The sequence below is a fragment of the Epinephelus fuscoguttatus genome, linkage group LG23 (assembly GCF_011397635.1).
Source record: "Epinephelus fuscoguttatus linkage group LG23, E.fuscoguttatus.final_Chr_v1".
NCBI lineage: Eukaryota > Metazoa > Chordata > Actinopteri > Perciformes > Serranidae > Epinephelus > Epinephelus fuscoguttatus.
Genome location: NC_064774.1, coordinates 20,311,586 through 20,331,103, shown reverse-complemented (window position 1 = coordinate 20,331,103; position 19,518 = coordinate 20,311,586). Strand labels below are relative to the sequence as shown.

The 19,518-nt window shown below is 43.6% G+C and overlaps 1 protein-coding gene across 3 annotated transcripts in view; it reads left to right on the top strand.

Moving 5' to 3' along the window:
• Positions 1-19,518, top strand: part of rgs12a (regulator of G protein signaling 12a) — a 46,609-nt gene that overhangs the window by 22,967 nt on the left and 4,124 nt on the right. For all 3 annotated transcript variants that reach the window (XM_049568775.1, XM_049568776.1, XM_049568777.1), the window contains 14 exons: positions 812-833; positions 3,690-3,859; positions 4,614-4,706; positions 6,486-6,629; positions 7,222-7,404; positions 7,516-7,666; positions 8,139-8,236; positions 8,551-8,736; positions 9,050-9,123; positions 9,218-9,344; positions 9,824-9,920; positions 11,470-11,528; positions 12,005-12,116; positions 12,352-12,903. In XM_049568775.1, coding sequence (XP_049424732.1) covers positions 812-833; positions 3,690-3,859; positions 4,614-4,706; positions 6,486-6,629; positions 7,222-7,404; positions 7,516-7,666; positions 8,139-8,236; positions 8,551-8,736; positions 9,050-9,123; positions 9,218-9,344; positions 9,824-9,920; positions 11,470-11,528; positions 12,005-12,116; positions 12,352-12,903 — 2,068 coding nt within the window. The remainder of the gene's footprint in view (positions 1-811; positions 834-3,689; positions 3,860-4,613; positions 4,707-6,485; positions 6,630-7,221; positions 7,405-7,515; positions 7,667-8,138; positions 8,237-8,550; positions 8,737-9,049; positions 9,124-9,217; positions 9,345-9,823; positions 9,921-11,469; positions 11,529-12,004; positions 12,117-12,351; positions 12,904-19,518) is intronic.

The following is a 19,518-nucleotide window of genomic DNA, read 5'->3' as shown; positions in this document are numbered from 1 at the left end:
GATGAATCCTCCAACGCACCGATTTTTGCGAGTGTTCTTGGACAGAACCCTAAGATGCGCCTCTCATATCCTCCCCTGCATTTAATTATATTTGCGACGGCAGTTTCACAATTTAGGCTTTTAATCTCTTCATTAGCCTAACCAACATTATGCTAACAGGTTTTAGCTAAGGCAGTGATTTCAGCTGAGAGTATTGCCAAGTAAATATTTGTCGATCCATCACTAGATCACACACGGGTGGTGTTTATCTAGCATCTTTCCCCGGCTATAATTGCACCCAATTATGGAACGTTGTCACAGTGAAATTTTCATGCTCACCAGAGGTGCTGTTTGCATGTTATTCAGGGACGCTTGCACATGCATGAAGCACTCATTCCTTGAATTAGCAAGTGAAAAGAGGACCATTATAGCCAGTGATGGCCTCTCAAGTAGCTCTGCCTTGATGAGCTCTGATCTTTGTGACTGCAGTTAGCAGGAATGCACACATTCAGAGCCGTGTGAGTGTGTGTGTGTGTGTGTGTGTGAGGATAATATAAAATAAAGGGTGGGTCCTGGTGTGGAGGTGTGAACAGCTGTGTGTGGTAGAGGCCTGGGGTCCACCCACTTACAAATTAATGGCCTTGTGTGAGGACCCGAGATCCAACCCTTTCCCAGTAGCACACACACACTCTCACTCGCAAACCACAAAGACACACACCTCAGAGCGACTGGTGGGATGCCTGAGGAGACTCTGCTATCTTCAGTCTCTTTTCTCAGCACAGGAGGTCATGAGGGCAACCTCTCACTCATGTCTCTCTTTGTTCTCTTTCAGTCTGCTGCTTCCTCAGATGGTGGTGAGTACAATTCCTTTACTTTTTAAACTCACAGAAAATTTAAAAATCTAAACCATTTTATTTGATATGTGGAAAATAATGTCTGCTATGTAAGGCTAACAAGATCTAAAGACTTTTTCTTAATCATCCCCTTTTACTAACACAGTGAAACTGTTTGATCTTGTCCAGCTTGCACTGCTTTGTCGAGCTTTTCCAGTGTCTTGCATTTTTATTTCCCCTTTTCCACTCTCCCCTCAAAACAGAACTTTGTAGTTGCTCAATAAAATGCTCTAATAAAAAGACGTAGCCAGGATGATGTATTCACTGTAGGCAGCATGCCTCATTAACAAAGGATGTTTGCCGAGTGTGTTTTGGGTTACAGTCGGGGCTAGCGTACACGCTGTCTGGTCCTCCCTTTTCATAGCAGTTTTTAATAACATTTGCTAACAGGCTGACCGAGGCTGCGGTGAGGGCTGCAGCTCCGCTCCTTTCACTGTGGATGCGCATCAGACATGCACGGCTGTTTGCTTTCTAAAGCCCATCTCATTAAGTGAGCTGCACACAATGTGGTAAACACGTCTCCCACAGCCTCGGTCCTAATACATTAAACCATGTCCAAACAAATGGCTTGTCAGCAAACTTTAGACAGGGTCTTTCAGCGGCACAGGGAAAACCAGCCATTTGGCCTCATATTGTAAAAAAAGAAAACCCCACAGCATCTCAGATTGTCATACTTTACCCAAAGCCCATGTGTTTTTAATGACTCATCAACTCATTCAGTTGGACTAACTGCTGAGAGACTAATATATACTGTAAAAGGTCATGTAGAGGCCACCTTAGTAATAATCTGAAAGACCTCACTGTAAGGCTGATTGTGACATCATGCGCTATTTGCACTACTTTTATTTCGCCACAGTTGAACTACACCTATTTGTAAATCCACCCTGCTTCCTGTGCAGGCGTATTGGCAAGATGCAGCATTGTATCTTACTTGACCTAGCTAACATTTCTGTTCTCAACAGCAAATATACACTGTGTTTATACACAGTTGCCCATGCCAACCAGTTGACTCTCAACAGGATGACAACAGCTATGTATCTGTAACAAATCTCACTGTGATCCTTTTGTGTTTTTTTGTTTTTACTCCCTGTCTGCTCGGCCCACAGCACTAAAGTGGCCATCTGCTGCCATGATAGCAGGTACTGTGCAGGCCAAAGCCCCCACTTTAGTTGACCAGCAGCTCCTGGATCCTCACCCGCTCTCCTCTCTTTTTGTGTCCCTTTAATCAGCCATGTCTCCTCTCTTTCTTCTCCCTTTTATTCTGCGTCCTCTCCCCGCTGCCCCCCCCTTTGCTCCTCTCTTACTAACTGACTGACATCTGCTGTTTCTCGAGATGCAATCAGATCTGTTAGCCTTGTGCTCCACACTTCCCACACAACATATTTTGAACTTTGACATTCACTTAATGTGTAGCGTTCAGCAGTGAGAGGTGTAGCAAAGGGTACAGTAAAGAGCCATTAGCCTTCATCTTTTTTATCCCTTGACCTTTAGCTTATAGTCTGATCCAGTGTGTGTTTGTAATTATGTTTGGTGCAGTTATAAGGCACCTTTTGGCTCCACATTGTGTCTAGATAATTTTATGACAAGTTCTTCCCTCTCTTAACTCAAATAGGATCAAAACTTTTATTAAATTGCTTTCCTGCAATTTCTGTAAGCCAAACTTGTATTGCCTGCGTTACTCTGTTCTCATCTTCAGTCTGACATTGTGTCCACTCTAACCGATTTCTGTGGGACCAACTTATCTGCCTGAATCTAACTTCATTTTGAGTCCACACTGATGTGTAGTCATGCCAACATACCTGGTTTGCCAGGTTTTCATAGTGGAGCGGAGCAACGCAAAACAAATCACGATGTCGGGCGATATTGAGGAGACAAGTTGATTCAGAACAGCCTGGGTGGCAGCGTTTATCTTGTCTATAGATGATTTCAAACTTGACAACATAAACATTCTAAATGGGTCCAAGTGTATTTCCTGCTGCAGTTGCTGACAGGAAGTAAACAGGGACCAAATCTGTAGCACTCGCCATTGTTCATATGACTCCTCATCGGTTCCAGTATGCTGATTGGCTGATTGAGTCCCACTGTAGTGCTCATTAGTATATTTTTATTTTAACTGAGAAACATCTGTGTCATATCATGATGCCCGACAAATCAGTCAACTTGGACTTGGTGGAGTGTGCGAAATTCCAAGGTCAAGACCCAGGCAAAACATGTGCACTAATGGAAATAGTTGAAGACTGTAGTGACAGTTTTTGGTGTAGCAGTTGCCATTAGTTAAATCAGCACTAGAGCTGCACAAAATACTGTTTTTAAATCAATAAACACATGGAGAAAAAACTGCATTATTGCACTCAGGGATTTTTTGAGTTAGTTAAGAGAGTATCAGTTGTAAACTTCACTTTAAAATGTTAATGTTAATTGATATTAACATTTTAAACTTCACTTTAAATTGTTAATATCATTTTTTTAATGGTGCCTTTTGTGTTCAGTTAAATGGTTAATTTGTTCAATACATCTCCAAAAATCATTGACATATCTGCTTTTGTGAGGTCCTTTTGAAGATCTGTGCCCATACAAGATACATTTTGTTTGTAGTGTCTTAGAAGAAAGTCTTTATGAAACCTGTGTTCTCCTCTAAGGATTAAATTAACTCAGTCTGCCTTCTCAAAAAGGTAAAATTGTCCAAAGGGAAGATGCAGGAATATTTAGAAGGTTGAAAGGGCAAACAGGAAAGTAGCTCTAACAGTCCCTCCAGCTGAAATTACCCTTTAACATAGCGTCCTCTAACCTTTTCACTTCGCTCTCTGCGTCTTGCAGACTATAGTGGAGTCCAGTTGCAGGGATGCTGCAGCCAGAGCAGCCTGAACAGTAATGGCAGTCTTCCAGGAGCAGGCAGTTTCCGAGGGGTTCCGGAGCAGCGCGTAGCCAGCTGGGCCGGCTGCTTCGAGCGCCTCCTCCAGGATCCAGTGGGTGTGCGCTACTTCTCGGTAAGAAAAGTTTTCAAAAGTTGATTAAATTCAGTCAGACTTCACCAACAGTGTTGTGAAAAACAGCTGACATATGAAGTGTTTCGGTGCCTCAGATTTAAGAATTGCAGTAGGGTTGTGTGTTGTTTGGGTTTTATTGATTCGGCTTCTGTTTCTTATTGAAGCGCTGTTTTGATTCATAGCATGCAACTGGAGAAGGAAAGGAAACCTAATTAGATTGGAGTGCTGCATTCTTAGACATTCTTATACAGACAACCTTCCTTCATGCATTTATTTTTATTTGCGTTGTTATTATATTTTGTTGTATCACTATATGGCTTGAAACGCAGTAAGTTCAGATTTACAACACATTTGAAACAGCTTTTTAACAAATCTTGATTTATATTGACTTGAATTAAGTTCAAGTTCAGAACCAGTTCTCCAACCTCACTGAGTACAGGCACCTCATTTATATTGCCTCCCACATAAAAGATGTGTCTTTGAATTTAGCCCACAACACCTTCAGAAGGCTCAACATCAAGTTCTGGCGTCCCAGAACCACCTCGCTCCTCACCTTCCCTCAACACTGATCAGAGCCGCTCTGTGCGCCTACACTCTCCTACGCCTACACTTACACCAATCTTGTTCACAACATTACACCCAATAATTTCTTTCCTCACTACTGGTCTCCAAAACAACAGCACTGGAGAGATGAGAAAGAAATGATCACCAGTTTGAGATCATCTCGAAACTCTGGTAATGTGTGTCTCCACAGGAATTTCTCAAGAAAGAATTCAGTGAGGAGAATATCTTGTTCTGGCAGGCCTGTGAATACTTCAGTCATGTCCCTGCAACTGATAAAAAGCAGGTAAGTCCACAGTGTGACGCACATCCTATTGCTAAAAACATATACACTGACTGGAATGGTTCCCAACCGTTTTGTGTTATATAGACTTAAGTGGGAACTATTGTGCTTTTTATTCTCTGTCATTTATATAATGTCACACTGTACAGATGTTCATGTTAAATGTGGCTTAAATTTCAAATTGTGAGGTATGTAAAAGCGATCCCTGTGAGCAGAAACCTCAGGCAGATGGTCCTGAATACTCTGTTTACGATGTTTTGTGTTTTTATCTACTTTTGAAACCAGCTGACGTCAGCTTGTGATTTCTTTTTATGGTTATCTGCTCCAGGCACGCTACTGCAAGGGTTTATATCATGTAGCTACAGTGCTACATGTAGCTACATGCTAATGTCAGGAAACTTGCAATCTTGGTTGCCGATGTTGTTAATTCTGTCTCTATTTTGGATCATATTCCTACTGGAACACGTCCAGTTGTGGACACAGCTTTTGTCGGTGAATTTAATGGTAGAAAGTGTCACTGTACTGTGTTACAGTCTATCTCCAACTGCAGTGATGGTGCAGAGATGCAGAAAGCACAGACACAAAACACTGACCAATCAGAGCAGACAAGCGCTAAAACAAAGTGTCTCAGACAGAGGGTGAATACTGGTGTTCCAGCACAGACAGCGTGAGGAAAATAAAGTGTTTATGACCATTAACTTGTGTAAACATGTTCTAGTTTAAACCCAGAATACAAGTATGAACCTGAAAATGAGCATTAAGCCCAGGCCCACACTGCATGCATGAACAGTGTGTCATTTTTTGTGACTGTGTCATGGTTAGAACAGCCACACTGTCTGTGTGAGCAGTGCTGCTCAGCTGTGGCACATCTAGAGATTTGGAGGCCTGTCATTTTTCACACGTGATGCATGCAGTTCCCATCAAGAATGAACAGTGAAAATGGTCTTTAGTGACGTTATACCACCTCTCAATACAGTTTCAATGTCTAGATCACTCATAGACATGAAGAAATATAAATAATTCTGTTTTACTCAACCTATCCAGTTTCTGTTTCAAAATAAAAGCTCTCTGACAACGTTTATGTGGACAGAATCCTTTAATGAGTGGAGTATTGGCTATTAATTGTGGAAATACAGTAGATATAGCAGCAGGCAGCAACAACGCTGTATGTGTGAACACTGAAAGCATGCAAGCCCGCGTCAGCTGAGTGAGGCAGCCGTCATGCTCTGCTCATGCATGCAGTGTGGCCACGGCCTATTGGTCCCCTTTAACACAGAGTCCAGGTGTGACCCCCTCAAGAGACTAAACATCAAGCGATGTTTTCTTCCCCAAATTATTTAATTTGAATAATATTTCAGAAGCTTAAAGGAGAAAAGAAATAAAGAAATAATTAATGGGGCAACTAACATTTATTTATTTATTTTTTTAAAGATACATCTGCAGATTATTTTTTAGAGCCACTGATGAATGATTTGGTCTATAAAATGGCAGAAAATAGTGAGTAATGTTCATCTTTGTTTCTAAAAGTCCAAGGAGACCTTCTTAAATGTCTTGAAATTATATTCCATGTCATTTTAGTTGAGAAAAGCAGGAAGTCTTTGCAACCACAATAATAAAATAGCAACTGCTCACAAAGATTCAGTCCACATGAAGTTACATCCTGATGCTTATATAATTTGTCTGCAAAATATATAAATAAAAGAGAAGATATAAAGAAATGTAGGGACATAATTTTCTGTCCTTGTTCTTGAAACTCTGCATCATCAAACCTCTGTTTTGCAGCTGTCTCAGAGAGCTGGAGAGATCTACAACAGCTTCCTGTCCAGCAAGGCCACCATGCCGGTCAACATCGACAGCCAAGCCCAGCTGGCCGATGACGTCCTCACCTCCCCACGGCCCGACATGTTCAAGACGCAGCAGTTACAGGTACTAACAAGACAGCAGCAGTAGCAAGCTCATCTAATAACCATAGCCTATTAGTTGGTAAATAATGTGTTTCTTCTGCAAATATTTAAATGTTTCATATCTTTGGTTAATTTAGACTTTCGCTTATTTAAATAATTCAGCCGTTCCGTATCAGCACTGAAGATCAAGATGTTTTTCTTGACAGTGGTGGTGGTGGTGGGGGGGTTGTTCTCATCTAGCCTTTAGTCACTTTGCTCAAGCATATTGGGTTTTTTCGGTGGCCATCTGGGTTTGTTTACGAAAAGGCTCTGAGCCTTTACCAGAGAGATAAACACAAACTGGCACACACCCACAGAGAATCTAGCGCATAGTGTACACACAGACACATAGACATGCAGTCAGAGATCTGTATATTTCCAGCCTGCGCACGAGCATGATAAATTGTTAACTGTTGAGACACCTGTCATAACATCAGCTGTAACCATATGTTAACACTAGTAGTTTCTTCTCTCTTGTTTCTGTCTGTGTCTCATTTGCTCTTCCCTACATGCCTCTTTGCTCTCCAACGCTTTATTTCTCTCACTAACACCACCCTTTGTTTTCACATCTACAGATCTTCAACCTGATGAAGTTTGACAGCTATTCACGATTCCTCAAGTCCTCCCTCTACCAAGAGTGCATGCGTGCAGAGGTGGATGGCCGACCCTTGCCGGACCCCTACCAGATCCCCTGCAGTCCTGCGCCCTCAAAACACAGTGCCAGCTCTGACCGCTCTACACTCTCCACTCCCAAAAAGGTACCACTATTGTTTCACAGCAGCTGGTCACGGAAATACGATGTGGAGGTGACATTGCTCATCAACCAGACACAGCAGGTTAAATCTTTGTTTTTGTCCTCCGATCAACAGGACGCCAGGAAGCAGAGGTCAGGGAGGTCACTGAATGAAGACAGCAGGGACGAGAGCGCCGACAAAAAACGCGGCATCTTCTTCTCGTGGTCCCGCAACAGGAGCTTCGGGAAGGGCCCAAAGAAAAAGGACATAGGGGACATTAACCTCGGTGAGAAATTGATTAACAAGCCCGTCGCCTGCTGGTCACAGAGATCCCCGCGGTTTTAAGCTTTTGCACCACACTAACTTCCCCCAAGTGCTGATGTGTCCTTGAACAAGACACCAAATCTCTGCCAACTCCAGGGTTGCCATGAGCTACTTGCGGGGGAGGCATGTAGAAACACAGCTGCCCCGCGGTCATCAAAGTATTACACACACAACGCTGGCACACTAGCAAAAACATACTTGATGCAACTCTGGCATTTTTGCACACCAAAGAGTTTCATCCACTAAGTTTTGAAGGAGGCAAAATATCTCTTTTCCTGCCAAGACTTTGGGTCAAACTATGACCATAAATCCAAAAAAACTTGTCAGCTATAGCTTGACACTGTCGCCGTGTTGCGTATTGTCATCAAATGAAAGTAGTTTGCAAGTGTCTCTTATCTGCGTGAACTCATCACCCTCTGTGCTGGTCTCCGCAGACTACTGGGGCAGTAATGGGCGGAGGGAGTCCCAGGGCTCCTTGTCGTCCGGTACCAGTCTGGAGATGCCGACTTCCTGCTCTGCTGGCAAGATTGAGGTAAGATTCCTCTGGACAGATCACCATGGCAACACAGAGCCCAGTGTCTGGTGAAGCCATCATAATAGGCCAGAGTTGATGCTTCTTTTTTTTTGCTTGTCAGCCCACTCATTATTTGTGTATGGATGGCATAAATCAGGTTGTAAAGAAAAACTATCTGCAATTCCAACTGAATCTATGTATAGTTAAAGGTTCTGTATTCTGCTGTTAGAGACACCTCTCTCAGAGGGTGACCTGCAGTCAGCTGTTGCTTGTGCTTGCACTCTGAAGGCATGTTAAGTTTTGACTCTTTTTTTAAAATCTTGTGTCCTCAGGCTGATAATCGCCACTCAGTTTGGGAGCGCTCCCCCAAACACTGCAGTGTGATGCTGCCTGACGGTTCCTGCTCTTCTATCAGTCTTCGGCCCGGAGCCTCCATAAGGGAAGTCCTCCAAGATCTCTGTCAAAACATTAACATCAACATCGCTGCTGTTGACCTCTTCCTGGTGGGAGGGGAGAAGGTGAGGGAGGCAGGCGCCAAAAAAACACTGAGAAATGCTGAAAACATCTGCTGCTAATACATCAGCGAGCGGAACACTGCTGCAAGCACATCCTGAATGAATTGACTCAACTTTCTGTTTGTTATAAATCAAAGTTTAATGAATAAAGTACAACAACACTTGCCGTTTACACATGCTTTATTTTGTGAGGAGTCATTGTTAGAATTTCAGAGACAAAAGCTGAGGATTAAAATGGACAATGACTGTGTAAATAGTTTACAGTATTCAGTGTGTTGCTGATGTGTAGTTTAATGGATTTTTTTTTCTCTCACAGCCTTTGGTGTTGGACCAAGACTGTTTGACCCTTAGTTCACGAGATTTGAGACTGGAGAAGAGGACCTTGTTTAGGTCTGAATATTTTGCTTGGATCTGTCAATTTTCTTTGAGAGTCACATTTCCTGTCTAAGCTAAAATTAACTTGTGCTCTTCCTCCTGCTCCCAGACTGGACCTGGTGCCCATTAACCGCTCCGTGGGGCTGAAAGCCAAACCTACCAAACCAGTCACTGAGGTCCTGCGTCCCGTGGTGGCCAAATACGGCCTCCACCTCAGCGATCTTGTGGCCAAAATAGTAAGTCGTCCCCGGTGGCTACGATGCCTCGATCTTTTTGAAGCTCCTGTGTGTGTCCAGGGAGCAGCCCATGTGTAGTGTGTGACAGTGCCGCAGGGTGGAGTATCATGGTTAGGGGAGGGAAGCGACCGCATCCTTTTCCATCTCTACACGGTGGTTAGCACTCTGACTCAGCCCAGCCTCCGAAGATGGAGCACCAGGGCTATAATTAAGAATGACGACACTCCTCAAACATGCCAACTCTTTACTCCTCCCCTAAACCCCTGCCAGATGATTTATTTTAGTCCTTTGGGTTTCCAGGCATTATAACTGTATTATACAGTAGACCCGGGCTGAAAGATGGTTTATGAATTAAGCAAAGGCTCCTGAACTCAAATATCAGCCATGTGCTCAATATGCTGAGAGAAACTGTACCATAGACTTGTGCACAACAGTTGGAGGTAATAACGTGCTGACCAGTAAACTGTGTTTGGTTTTAGAGCGGAGAAACTGAGCCGTTGGACCTGGGTGCCCCCATATCGAGTTTGGATGGTTTGCGGGTTGTGCTGGAGCGAACGGACCCAGCTTCAGGGAAAGGTAAGGCCATCAAAACACACTGTTACCCAATATTTAATACTTAATATTACAGATTTACCAAAAAAAACCCTACTCTTAACTATATTTTCATAATCACCTGAAAACAGGGAATGTTTGTGTTTTTCTTACCTTAGTATGAGCCGTTTATATCTACATACGCAACACTCCTGCTCCAGAGAGTCTGCCATGTTGCTCTACAGAAGCTCAGAAAGGACAAACCAAACATTGGATCTAGATAAAGCCATGTTTCACGTCAGCCACTGTAGTTTTTCTACACACTTGGCACACAGGAGAAGTTTTAGTTCTGAAACATCACAGCTAGATGCCACTAAATTCTACACACTGGACTTTAAAGGAGAAATTTCAAGGACACTGACCATGTTCCATGTGGCTCTCCAACCATTTTTTAATTCGAAATGAAAAGAAGTTCATTAAAAGTTGGATTTTTTTGCGCTTTTAAGATAAATAAGGTACCAGAAGGCATTAAAAGCATCAAAATAGTATATATTGTATATCAAAAAAGTGCCAGGGGAAGATCTCCTTGACCTTTGACAGAGGTTCCAGGCTAAGCGCTGAATGAATTACGAAGAAACTTAGAAACGCCCCTACGTAAAGCTGACGTATGCAAGTTGCGACCGGCCCCTGGCTGCCTGAAATTTTGTGAAAGTGGCCCCTGGGGAAAACAAGTTGAGTATTCCTGATGTAGGATTTAGTGACGCCTAGTGGTGGGGATTGCTGATTTCAACCAGCTAAAACTTCTCCCATGTGCCAAGTGTGAACTCATGGTTTGAATTCCTTGAGTGTTCAGTGTTCAGAGGGTTTTTTTTACCAGCAATCAGATCATTAATTAATCTGATTATTAACTGTTAAAAGCACTGAATAAAGCAGTTTCATCTTACAAATTGCTGTTCATCCAGCGCTGTTTGGATTGTCAAAGATGGGCTGCTAGCACAGCGCCTGCTAATATGTGCTCACCTTTTTTTGTCTGATAACTTAAGGAGGTTCAAGAGGTTTTTATCAGGAGACAAATTTAACCAGTAAAAACACTGATTAACGCAGATCCATGTTAAAAAAATCTGTGTTTTTCCAAAGCTGTTGGGCTCGTCGTTAAAGGGCTGCTGCTACTACAGTGGCTAATTTGAAAACGCATATGGCCCTATCTAGAGCCAGTGTTAGGTTTGTCCGTTTTTGGCTACTGTAGAAACATGGTGGTGCAATATGGAGAGGCCCTGCTCCCTATGTAGATGCAAACAGCTCATTTTAAAGAAAAGACAACAACTTATTTTCAGGTGATTTTGCACTAGAAAGAAAACATACTTATTATAATAAATTCCATTTCTGCTAATATGTCCTCCTAAATCCTACACACTGGACCTTTAACTGCCATTTGTAAATCATGTCCACCTCTGTTATTCCCCTGGTTAACATATTCAAATTTTGATGCCTGTTTTGTGTAAAGTGTCCTCTTCTCTCTTCTCTGTCTCACTCTCCTCATCAATTTCTCACCCTGATGAATTTTTCATCTCTCTCTTGTATCTCTTTCAAACAGACAAACCCAAGTCTTCCTCCCTAAAAAACCACCCTCCAACCAGGAGTTATTCTGCTGCAGTAAGTACTCACAACATATCTATCCTCATACATGCTGCTTAAAAAATCCAGATGTGGTGTCCTTTCCTATTGCTGCGCTGCTTCTGCAACATTCAGTATCGTTTAGTGGCCCACACAAATCTTTATTAACATTTACAATCTTTGACAAGCTTCAAATTGGTGTGTATTTCCTGATTTGTTGGTATCCTTCGCCCTAACACTGCCTGTGGCTGACTCACTCGCTCGTGTTTTCCATGCTTGAGTTACTACCATATGTAGGCAGACAGCACTCGGTCTAGATGCTAGCGAGGTCAGTGAAGACGCAGAGCCGGCAGATGGACAAGGCTCGTCTTTACATGAGGGTCTCAGTAAATCTGGACACTCTGCTCAGTAGGGTGCTCGGCAGCTCATGCTTAGCCTCACGACCCCCTCCTCCCCCCTCCCCTCGCCGTCCCTCCATCCCCTAACAGAGTGCATTGTTATTGTTGCATCTGCAGGGAGATGAGAGGTCAACACCAAAGGACTTTTCTCTGAGAGCAAGTGGACCAGACTCAGCACTCCCAGGGGAAAAGAGAAAACAGAAAAAGATTAATATAGATGAAGCTGAAGGTAAATCCCTCTTTTCCTTCTTTCTCTTTCTCTCTGTTTTTGGACTTAATGGTGGATTTCTTAGCTTTGCTTTGCGTCAGGACTAACTGATATCTCTGGCAGCTGTGGAGGGTTATTTTCTCCGTCAGGTGTGAGGCTGCTACGCTGCATGTTAAACCTCCACTAATCCCTCTCTTCCAGGTGCTCACCTGTGTTGAAAGTTTAAGTGAGGAGACTTGTTTGATGTGTTTTGCAGAATTCTTTGAGCTGCTGAGCCGGGCGCAGAGCACCCGAGCCAACGACCAGCGCGGACTCCTGAGCAAAGAAGACCTGGTGCTTCCCGACTTCCTGCGTCTAACTCCACCCACCTCCTCCTGCTCCATCTCCTCTGACCTGGCCTGCTCCACTCCCGACCGCCGGGAGAACGGCATATCCTCACGGGGGGCCCTCACCGCCAGCCTTCGTTCGGAGAGCCTGGACTCCTCCCTCAGCTCCAGCGCCAACGGACACTCCGGGACCAGGCGGTGCCTGATGCCCCCTCCTCGCCACCCAACTTTTGGCACCCACCTGTCCCCCATCCCCCGGCCCATAGACTCCCGGCCAAGCCTCCGCACGGTGGAGGAGGACACCCACACTGACCTGACCCTGGTGGGGGAGGGCGACATCAACAGCCCCAACAGCACCCTGCTGCCTCCATCGCCGTCCTCCATACCGTCCTTCGACAACAGCCTGCCTGAAGCCAACTTCACCCCGCCGCCACCCTGCCCCAAGTCTCAAGACGCAGGTGAAGAGGGAAAGTCCACTTCAGGTATTTCTACAGTGTAACAAACCAGTGCTCTGTGTGTTTGCGTGTGTTGTACGTGCATGTGTGCGCTCTCTCCCCGGCGGTCTGAACCCGACTGCCTTCACGACAAAACTCCCTCTACACTGACTCTGATGCACTTTAATGACAAATTGACTCTTTCTCAGTTTGCCGTTCATTTAAACTGATTTGTTTGATTAATCTTAGCAAAGCATGTGTGTGATTGATCTTAATTACACTCGGATCACCTTGTAAATAGTGATGTGTATATTTTGTTCAGTGAGTAACGTTTACTTGGATGTCACTTCCCATGCCACAAATTGTTGGGTTCGCCACATGACTGGGATCAGTTTACTCCAGTTAAATATTTAGTTTATTTAGTAGTGTTGGGTGCATGAGAGTGCTGATGTAACTGATTGCAGAGCTTCTGAATAAATAATTTATGCATATTAGTGCATACAGATAATGATCAATATTTGACAGTACTGTAGTCAGTGAATGTTGTGCTGAGGAGTATAATTCAGAGCAATTGAAAGTAATGACATTAGCAGCAGTTTCCTGGCATCACAGGCTCATTGTGTGCAATTAGAAAACATGGAAGCAAAGCAGAGCCATGAAATTGTTTTACAGTGTTGGACCTGCGAATGCTAAACAGTCATTACGAAAACAAATGCTGTGTTCCTCTCCATCCCACCACCTCCAGTTAAGAGCAATTCAACAATGTCAAAAAGCTTATTTTCTTCTCACTCACCAAAACCAGTGAGTCATGAATCGGTGTCAGCTGCTGCTGTAGCAATTTGAGCAATGGTGAAAATAATTAGTCATTGGAGGACAAGTGCTCCTTAGCGCTGGTGACATTGTTGAATTGCCTTTCATTCTTTATCTGGGTCATTCACTCCCTCTTTAGATTCCTGTTGTAGATAATCACTGCCAATAAACTCTGTACCTGTGATTGAGTCGATCTAATAAATGTTAGAATTGGAAATCACTCTCGTCTGTCTTTTTACACGTTTGTGAGCTCAGTTCCCCACCTCCCCCTCCTCGTCCTCCTCCTCCTCCACTACCACCACCTCTCCGCCTCCGCATGCCTCCTCCCGTTCTCCCTTAGCTCCGTCTCATTTTGTCTTGTGGCTCCCTCCTCTCATCAGCTCCCACTCCTTTGTGTACTTTTCTGTGTGCGCTCGCTTCAGGGTGTCACTGCTCGCTGTGTGTGTGTGTGTGTGTGTGTGTTCTGCTCAGATTGTGTAGTGTGGTGCGCTCTCGTTGCTTGGTCTACCTGCTTGGTGTTATTGTTGTTTGATGGGGTCGCTGCTCTGTTGTGTGTAGCTTTTGAAAGCGTGGCATTGTGGATCTATTTGAGCCCGCCTGCTGTTGAACGTGTGTTTTTTCTAAGCTTGCCATTATGTGCTGGGGTGTCGGTTCTTTGTTTATAGAGTGCAATATCATTAGCTCCTGCTGATGGATTTCATTTTCTGTTTCCCGTCCATGTCATTTTCCCCCACTCCTCCACTGTGTATGTGTCTGAGATTCTAAGGCAAGGTGAATTGATTTGTATTGGTGACGGGTAGATTTTCAGACATCAACTGGGGCCAAAGAGCTTCCTGTGTTCAGATATCCAATTAGACGCAACACATTTTGACTCTTGTCTTTGAAGGAAATCCCAGGAAACCCCCTTTGAAACCCTGTGAACTCCACACAAAGAGAAGATAATGTTTTCCACCAACAAAGCTGACGAGCACTTCAAAGCGCTTTATGGAAAGTGCACGGACACGTTCACTGCCTCATATGAATAGCAAGGCTTTAATGTAAGGTGATGAGTACACAGGATGATGAGGAAGAATCGAAGATCCTCCACAGGCTTGCTCCTCTTTTCTGGTTGCTAAGTGCATCAGCCTGATTTCTTCCCACCACTGGGCGCCATGGTAACCTTATCCACGAGTTGACTGAGCTACAGATAGAAACTGTCACTGCTGGTTTTCATCTATCTCCCAGCCTATTCCTCTCCGTCTCCCTCTCCCTTTCTCCCACCAGCTAAAATAGAAACACAGCTATGATTCAATGTGCCCGTATCTCTAACGCTGCGCGCCACCTCGGCGAGGCAGAATCTGCGAGCGATCTGCAAACATGGAAATGCAGCAGAGTTAACACGCCTCCACTTTTTTAGAGACTTTGTTAAGTTGTTACTTTTAAATTCTGGTGGTGGAGAGCCGCGCTCGCAGGCTTAATAACGTGTTCAGGAGACAAACACCCACTGAATAAGTCAGAGGCCACTCAGTCCAAACAAGTTTGCAACGGTTCAGTAGCAATTATGCTCTGTTACTGTGTCAATCTGCTGGGTTTCAGTAATTGCAGACGTCCTTCTCTGGATTGTGTATCACTGTTAAACTGATGCCCTCTGCTGTTCCCAGGGAATAAATAATTGCTGCTGAGGTGGATCAACATGTTCCTACAACACTCTTGCTGCTGTGCTATAAATAATAAAGAAATACAGAAAGGCAGAGGATAAAGGGACTTAATCGTTTCCTCTGGTTCTGTTGCAGTCACCAAACCACACAAGTTAATTAATGCATTCAAGAGACACACTGAAAAGCCTTAAATTTTACATTAATATGAATCTTTTTAAGTCATTATATAGTTCTGAATTTGAATTTTTAGATCTTAATTGCCGCCAATAATTGATCTAATTTCATTCACCCATCTTTGAATTTATTTCTGTCAAAATGAGTCAAGCTCGTCTATGTAATAAAAGCTTGCAACATGTAGATAACCTGACTCACTAATAATAACCATAATCCCATATAAAACAAACCTCTGCACAGGACTACATACATATTACCTGCCTTTACACTTATCTTAATACTAATCTGCAATGCTTGATGAAGAAAAAGGTGATTTGTCTGAAAATTCTGTCTTAAATTTGAATAAAAAATGATCTCGAAAAGCATTAAATTAAAGTGTCAAATCCCTGTAGACACCCTGACAGCTCCTCTTGCACTAGAAAACAATCTACGCTGACACCAGTATAAGCATTTGCATCTAAAACAGGGATCTGTAGTACCACGAGTACTTCACGTCCTACAAGTGGTTCCATTTTCTTGGCATATCGCGTGTAAATTAGCCCCTAATTAGATGTTTAAAATCCAAACCAGAGGGCCTCTGGTCTTCATCCAGAAGGGCTGAACTGAAAACTGCAGCCCCATGCTTCCATGATCATTTTCTAATCATGGCTGTAATCACCTCTTTCTGTCTGGCAAGCACCAGAGTCTGTACGCTTGGTTGGAATGGATCAGAACGTCCACTAGGGGGCGACATCACACAGTGTAACTCTATTCATATGGCTGATTTGAACCCAGTGCATGAAGTTTAGTCAGAGATAAAGCTGGGGAGTAAGACAGGAGTAGTAGAACTGATTAATTCAGTGAGTTCATGTTGAAATAGTGTTTTTATTCCCCTCCCTGCAGTTAAAGCTGGAAGTTAGATACTCAAGTTTTAATTCAGAAGAAACGTTTGGCCCAGACGGAGAAGATTAAAAGATCCCTGGGAGTGAGTGGGACATGTTCCCTGAGGCGAGGCTATCTACAAAGAGTGCTCTGTAATGACTCAGCAGTACACTTGAGGCACCATATGGCTCAGTTTTCCTTCAGGCCTGTTTCACCATCTTCGCCTCCTCATGCCTCTGTGTCAGCTCTCCAAGCTGGCAGCCTCTGACCCTGGGCCAGCCGTATCATCCATCTGGCGGTTAGAGGAGGGCTCGATGCAGATCTTTGGCAGTCGGCCTGGGCGAGGATGGTCGCTGGGCCCGGTCCAGACTGGCTGGTCTGTTTCAGCTCCCCAGCTGCTGCCATGTCTGTGGACAAGCGTCACCACAGGAGGTACGGCTGTGTTAAACGGCTGTGTCAGGGCTTCGTGTTTACACGTAACAGCAGAGTCAGCAAGCTTGAATATTGAAAACACGTTTGACTGAGAGAGGTTCATGGGTATATAATGGAACCTGAAGGAAAATACACTTATTCTAGTGATGTGGCTTGTAGAGAAGGCAAGATGATTCATATAAGTTAAAGTAAAAACACTGTATTGGAGTTTCCCCTCCTGCCAAAAGCATATGAGTAAGCAAAACCTAAACAGTGTCTCAAGTCATCTCTTGTAAAAAAAACCTTACAATATTGCTGCAATATCAATATCGAGGTATTTGGTCAAAACTATTGTTACATATTAATTTTCTCTGTATCGCCCAGCCCTACATTTTTGTGTAAAAACTTGTGGCTCAATTGTTACAGCAGGACAGTCTCCTTTCATTTGCCCTGTGGCAGATTGGCAGCCTGCCCCTAAGACAGTGCATGCTGGGATAGGCTGCAACCTCCTGCCTGATCCTTAACAGTCATCATGACCCTTAAAGGAAAACCATGCAGGATTGTCGACCACAGCAAACGTGAAAGTAAAATCCAACCCCAGAGAAAAATTATGGAAAAAAGATGGATGTAATCATTTCCAAAATTCTCACCATGTTTTTATCTTACTAAATATTCTGCTTCATTTCATATTTGATGGCGCTGAGCCTTTAAAAAAACCAACTTTCTTACTGCAGTCACACTCCGGCTTGCTGCACTCCAGGAAGGCACCACCTGCATTAACAAACAGCACCATACATTATAGTAATTAAAGAAAGTTGCTTTAATTAAAAAATAAGACAAACTCATTTAATCGGATGAACCACTGAGCCTATACATGTGGGAGAATTTCTGCAAAAGCAGTGGTTAAATTAAAGATCCAAAATTGTTTTATTGAGGTTAATTATTCTATAAACGCTACGGCTGCAAGAAACAGCATGTGACATCATCAGCACTTGTTAGATAATTTGTTTAGAAGATATCTTAACTGCACATTTTTATGTGGCTCATTTAGAATAAAGAGCAAAAACTCTTTGGGAGCTCTGATTTTCAAACTACAAGCCAAAATCTCAAGGCACACCTGTATTTATATCTGTGCACAACAGCTTCTATAACGAACACTGGATAATAACAATAAGAAAAAATCAGACAGGTAGCTTTTGATACTGTCTACTGACTTTTTTTTTCTCTCTCTCTTCTGTCCGTGGTAGGTCGTATTCGCTGGTGCTGTGTTGTAATTTGCTTTGCTGCTGCTGTTTTGATTTAGAATTCACAATGGCAATTACATTTTTAGCTAGAGTTTGCCTCTTTATTAGGAAATGGCATCCATCGCTCCATTTTCGTAACCGCTTGGGGGTCGTGGGGGGGCTGGAGCCTATCCCAGCTGACACTGGGCAAGAGGCAGGGTACAACCTGGACAGGTCACCAGACTATCGCAGGGCTGACACATAGAGACAGACAACCATTCACACTCACATTCACACCTACGGACAATTTAGAGTCACCAGTTAACCTGCATGTCTTTGGACTGTGGGAGGAAGCCGGAGTACCCAGAGAAAACCCAGCCTGGCTACTTCCTGGGATTGAACCAGGAACCCTCTTGCTTTTTGTATAGGCCCAGTTGAATAATTTAATAATAATGTGTGGTTATCACAAAATCCCACGGCACACCTGGATTTGCTGTGGCACGCCATTTGAGAACCACTGGCTTAGACGCAGACATACAGCTAAAAACATGGACAACAAAGCTGATCATGGACCGATTTATATCAGTTATATATAGACAGAAAAATAGCGCAAAGTGCAAATTGTGCTGGATTAAATACAGAATGATATATGTCATAAGTTGCTTTATATCCATGAGGTAGCTGGATGTGACAATATATTCACTGTATACAGCATGCTTGAATTATGCCCAACAGATTTCTAGGTGATGCTTGGTGTTGCACAAGCATTGTTCCTGACACTATGTGACTGGTGTTAAGTCTTCATCATAGTGACAGCCTGTGGAATGAAACTGTTCTCGAGTCTGGCTGTTTTACCAGAGGAGAGAAGGTGGTGTCCTGGGTGTGAAGGGTGTGCTCTGATGCTACCAGCCCATTTCCTGTGTCTAGAGGTAAATAGGTCTTGGATGGAGGGCAGGCTGGCACCAGTGATTTTCTCATCAGTCCTGACTGTCTGCTGTAGTCTGTTCCTGTCCTGCTGAGTGGCTGATTCAGAACACATAGTGATGGAAGTATCGGAGCAGGAAGTACACCCTCTGCTGTGCCTTTCTTCTAATGGTGTTTATTTGGATGGCCACTTTCAGTCCTTGGAGATGGTGGATTCCAGAAACCTGAAGGCTTCCATAGCAGGAACAGTGGTGTTGAAAACACAGGTGTAGATTTTGGGGGCGGACATATGGGACACATCCTGCTCGGTAATTAGAGCATGTGCATCCCCCACAATAAACACATGAAAGTAGCAGAGGACTTTCATTTTGACATAATTAAAGACGATTACAACATGAATTGGTGCGTAAAAATTCACCAGAACGCAGGAAGTCAAGTGTTTGGTGCTCAACATTTTTTGGCTGAGGATGGAAACCCCCTGTTTCATATGTGTCCCCACCCAATGCAACCTACGCACTTGGTTCAGAATGGTGACAGGAGTGAGCAGTAGGCAAAGCCCAATTCATCAAAGTGCGTCATCTAGAAGTTGCATACCAGCATCAATACATCACATCCTGTGGAAA